The following is a 5,699-nucleotide window of genomic DNA, read 5'->3' on the forward strand; positions in this document are numbered from 1 at the left end:
AAGAATGTTCCATCAATCATATATTTTCAATAGGGTATATCCTTATAATAAAAGATTACACAAGAAATGCACTTGAAAGTTGAAACTTTATAACATTGATGAATGAGAGAAGTACAAGACTAGCTAGAAATTTAACCTCAAGAACTATCGCCCATCTTCTAAAGTGACTGTTAACTCATTATTAGAGAACGTTTCAGGTTTACTAGAAGAAGAAGCTTTGCTAGAAGGCAATCGCCTAACAATAAAAGCTGGTTGTTTAGGGGTTGGAAGAGTTGCAGTTTCACTGCCAAGCATGAAAACAACATTAGACATGGTTGGACGATCACTTGGATCTTCTTGTACGCATAGCAGCCCAACATTTACGCACTTCAAGTATTCATCTGTATTGCAACTTTCGCATAGTGTCTGTTCTATTAAATCCAGTGCCTTTTCTTCTTTCCATGAATGCCATGCCTGGAATCGATTCAAGAGTGAAAGTGTTATAAAGTAGAGAGGATGACCATACGGTTGATGGGTATGAAAAAAATTCAGCAAACTTACGTAGCCTAGAAGACTCAAAGCATGTTCAGGTTGATAAAATCCTGTATTCCTTTTGCCACTAATAATCTCAAGCACAACAACACCAAAGCTAAAAACATCTGACTTCACTGAAAAAAACCCATCTAAGGCATATTCTGGAGACATATAACCACTGCATTAAAAAATATAAAAATAATCAGTGAATCAGGTAGGTGAATAAATGATTTTTTTCCCAAAGAAAGCTGGAGGATTGAATAATGTGACAGAGTTTGAGATAGCAGGATTTGATTATACAATCTGCATTAAATTAAGCTCTACATAAACTTACTATGTTCCAACTACTCTGTTGGTGTTTCTTGCAGTTTCTTTGCCTCCAAAAATCCTTGCCAACCCAAAGTCAGAGATTTTTGGGTTCATCTCCTCATCTAGTAGAATATTGCTTGTTTTCAAATCTCTATGAATAATCCTCAATCTAGAATCTTGATGAAGATATAGAAGCCCACGAGCAATTCCCAAAATGATCTTGAACCGCATGTCCCAATCCAATAACTTGCATAGCTTTCGATCTTTGAAGATCAAGATTTTTTTTTATTACAAGTACATAACATTATTAGTTAGCTTTTAATCACTATTTCAGGCAATCTTTTATATTTTAAGGATACTATACCTTGTGATAAAATGCATTAGAAATTCAATGTAGAGACTAACCAAATATAAAGGAGTCTAAGCTTTTGTTGGGCATATATTCATAAAGTAACATCTTTTCATCTCCTTTGACACAATAGCCCAAAAGTCTAACCAAATTCCGATGTTGGAGTTTGGCAATCAGCACAACCTCATTTTTAAATTCTTCTAGACCTTGCCCAGAACCACTTGAGAGCCTCTTCACAGCAATTTCTTGCCCTCCTGGAAATTTACCCTGATTTTGGAGTTCAATATACACCTTTCATTGTTAACTAAGAAAAAGGTGAAACTCAATCTAACAAAGTGTAAAGAAATGAATCATTACCTTGTAGACAGGACCAAACCCCCTTGTCCAAGCTTATTTGCACTCGAGAAGCAATCTGTGGCAGTTAGTATGCTTTCCAAATCAAAAAATGGTACATCTATGCCTTTTGCATCATTTTCTTTGAACCGGCCTGATTCAATGAAGTCTTTGACACGTCTTTCATTGTCGTATACATGAAACACAGGACTTTTCTGAGCAATTTCTCCATTTTCTGATTTCAAATATATCAACTGAATTACTCATTTGTGGGCAAGTCATGTTAAAGAAGACTTGAATTTAGGTAATTTTGGGTAAAATAAGCAATGGTTAATGATTACTAGTTTACCTTGTCTTGTGCCGATCCTTCTTCTCCAAAAATAGATACAAATAATAGTAGTTGAGAGAATAATTAGGACAATTACACTTGCAAAAGCTATTGCAATAATCAGTGATAGGGGCATCTTTCCAGTTGAATGTCCATCCGTTTGCTTGAAATCACCAGCTGCAAGAATGAAAATGAACGTCTCACTTGTATTCAATCTTTGCCCAACAAAATCCATATTGGCAATGACACTGACCTTGACAGCATTGGCCTAATTCATTCTATCCAAAAAATAAATAAATAAATAATGAACATTATTGCATACTTTTACTCAGTAACATATCCTTACCTTGAGTACAATTCAAGCTCAAACTATCCCATACAAAGTTTGATTTGCAAAGGCACCTCCTCTTCCCATCTCCAGTAGAATTGCAAGTTGAATTTGGCCAGTCCTTGCAGTCTGTAGGTGAAGAACAAGTTGGCTCTGGTGGTGGATCCCAACCAATCTCAAATTCATCTTCACCTTTAAATGATAAGTCAGAACTAAAGTTGGCCTGCCCAAAATTGCACCAGCTGATCACTTTAAATGGTGATGACCGGTTGAACTGCAGAATTTTGTCTTGTAAGCTCCTATCCCCACAATTATTGGCGTCTTTTATTTGGACGATGAACTTTCTTTTTTCTGGATAGATATTTGTGACGCGGTAGGTGCCACCAGGTGCATCAAAGCTAACTTGGCCTGTGGTGATGTTGCAGTGAAAATTGAAGTACATTGGATCACCACATTTAGGTCCAGTGCTAAGGGGATAGGGAATCATGTTTGTGCCACAAGTTTCACAATTTCTAGTAGTTGATTCTGCAAAATTAGAACTTTAGAATTCAGAAACACTAACCAACAAGCTTTGTCTTAATTGCTATTTAAAGATTGACCATATTGGTGATGTGTTTCACTTGTCAAGCGTATAATACAAGCATGAGGCTATGGATTCTTTGATATAAATCTGACTGAATCTTGGAAACATATCATTAATATATAGATTTTAAGTTCTAAGGTGATGTTATATGAGGCTAGAGCCCATTTCAGCTGATTTGGCCTATTTAAGTCCTGTCAATTCAAAACCTAATGACTATCAATTGATCATAATTACACAAGCTATTTGGTCATATTTGTCAAATAAATGAATTGGAACATTCCTAGGAACCAAACGAATTACTCAATTGGGTAAGAACAACCTTAGCCTGATATATTTACTACAAGTTTAGGGGTTTAGACATGACTTGTGGTGAACTAACTTAATGCCAATTACTCCAGTGTTTGGAATGACTGAGTAGCCTCCCTTCTGTCATTAGGAGTGGAGGATCACCCCTGGTTTTCAGACATCCTCTGAACTCAATGGAAACAACAAAGCAAAAATCTAAGCCTGAGAGATCTAATTTAGAGCAGTTCCTATATCAGTGACTTTCTAATCTTCAAATATACCTTAATTACATCAGCTAAAATGTATATTTGGCAATCATGAACTTTCATTCATGAAACATTTACAGATATGGAAAAAGTGTTACCTGTATCAGAAATTGCTACTCGGACAAAAAGATTTTGGCCACTGTCATACTCCTCCTGAAGATTGTTGAGCTCCTCTGACCATATCCAGCATACAGAACTGCCAGTGCCACCCCGCCGTGTGATGTTCGATACTTCATAAGAATAAGCCTGGCAGCGGCAATTATCAAGGCACTCTATTTTGCATTCCATATCATTTTTGGCATTAAATTGAGTGTCTGGATTTCCAACTTTCATCATCTCTAAGCTCAAGAAAATGTCACTCTCAGTATTTTTGCCACATAATATTGACTTTCTGGTGCAGCCTCCTGAAAAATCTCCTCTATTCCAGCTCTCCAGCAAGCTAGGCTTGAAACCAGGCAAACAATTGCACATTATGTCATTCTTACTGTCACAACTAGCGAAATTTCCACAAGCATTGTAAACACTGCACCTGTCCCTGGGCTCTGCCCAAATCAATGACCAAATCCTCTCAGTATCCCACTTCAAATACTGAAGTTGGCCCGAAAAATTCATTACTAGCCTCGTATCACTGTATAATGGTGATGCGAGATATGGCATAGAAGACTCATTGTGGACTAAATTCGAGGTAAAGTTGGATAGAAAGTAAAATAAAGCAGAGGTCATCTGATCAGAACTAATAATCTTACCTGAAACTCCACTTTTCCAGAACCTTAAAGACCTTTTCCAGATGATGAACTGGTTCACTTCTTCTTGATCTTGCCGAAAAGTGAAGTTCCCAGGTGCTGGATCATCATAACTTTTCCATGAAGTCAATGCTAAACTTGCATCCATTTTCATGCCTGGAATAAATGTATCAGTTGGGTTTTCAAAACTCTGCCACACAACTCTCTCTCTGAGATTTTCTTGTTCCACATGGCTCACAACCAAGTTCCCAGTATCCATTAGCTTTGCTGTCCTGTACATAGGTGACGATGTCTCCATGTTTGTCCACCAGTAAGGCTTGCCACTTCCATCCAATACCTTTAGATTTCCATCTTCCGCAATGGCAAAAACACCATCGGTACCTAAAACTGGGTTGTCTCGATTGGCAACCCACACAACAGTTTGTGGATTCGACCTGTAATACCATATTCCAACATATCTTCTATTGTCAGAGCTTCCACTAGGAGTGAAAAATCCCAGTTCAAAATTTTCTCCTGCTGAAATGAGAGTATTGCTTGTATCATCACTAACCAATCTGCTAAAGGACATGTTATCTCTAGCGGAGCAAAACAAAACGCATGAGAAAAGTACAAATGTGTACAATGAGAAAATGATAGGAAGTAGCATGTAATTTACAGACCAAGTAATGATGATGGTTTTTCTCATATTCTTCTTTTGCATACCGTTGTAATCAAATCTAAATTGGTTAGAATCTTGTACTTATCTAGAAAGCGTACAGTGGTAGCTAATCATGCAGTTTCCATAGGTCTGCTGGTGAAACATGGATTTTGTTTCCTTTCCGCGAAACTGACTTACAGAGTTGTTTTCCATTATCAAAATTGCCCCCACACAGTAACTTTTTGACTGATAAACAGTGTCCATGGAGTTCACTGGGACGAATGGGTGAAATACATAATTGCATAGGACAAATTACACATACCACAACCACATCCCTGTCGGCTGTCACCCTTAAAGCATAATTGTGGATGGTGTTTATTTCACACCACTTATTGCACACAAACATATATACATTTTTTCCAACGACTTCGGTTCAAAAAATTTTGAACTGAGATCGTGACTTGAAATGACAATTTCAGTGCAAAATGTGTGGGTAGGCTTGCATACAATAAGCAATATGAACTAATATTTATATAAAAGAAGGTACATTCATATTGAAAAAGAAAATCATATGTGAATAAAGTAATAGAAAAATTTGAGTAAAAAACAAAAACACTTTATTTTACATATTGACTGACATTTAGAGCAATGCAGAATATGGGATGATGTGTACTAGTTAAATAATTGGTACCCAATTTTCTAGTCGGAATTGACTTGATTTAGAGCTGATTTAACATCTTATCCAAGATTCACTTTATCAAAAGAAAAGGAAAATGCAGCACTATTCCCGTTTGACATTTTAGCTTCATAGACTTCACAGGGCACAAAGAAGTTATGCAAAGGATGACAAATAAATAACAAGGAATTAGCGCGTGATGATGACTTGGGGACGAATGGCACTAGCAGAAAGAAGAAAAAGTGACCCATAATGAGCCACAAATTGCTCATTGAATTGAACTCACACAGTTCTCCAATTTCCGAGACCAAGACTGAGCTAGCTCTTTACCTATCAACGATTCTTTCAT

General features: G+C 36.9%; 1 protein-coding gene across 1 annotated transcript; it reads right to left on the reverse strand.

Moving 5' to 3' along the window:
• Window positions 1-5,003, reverse strand: LOC112013253 (G-type lectin S-receptor-like serine/threonine-protein kinase At4g03230). Its single transcript, XM_024045642.2, is given in 9 exon segments — window positions 1-453; window positions 541-691; window positions 848-1,085; window positions 1,228-1,438; window positions 1,529-1,551; window positions 1,554-1,739; window positions 1,854-2,009; window positions 2,179-2,685; window positions 3,393-5,003. Coding segments are annotated over 9 exon segments (3,126 nt in total). The 5' UTR covers window positions 4,738-5,003; the 3' UTR covers window positions 1-144.
• Between the last annotated feature and the right edge of the window lie 696 nt (window positions 5,004-5,699).

This window comes from Quercus suber, unplaced genomic scaffold, assembly GCF_002906115.3.
Source record: "Quercus suber isolate HL8 unplaced genomic scaffold, Cork oak 2.0 scaffold_108, whole genome shotgun sequence".
Taxonomy (NCBI): Eukaryota; Viridiplantae; Streptophyta; class Magnoliopsida; order Fagales; family Fagaceae; genus Quercus; species Quercus suber.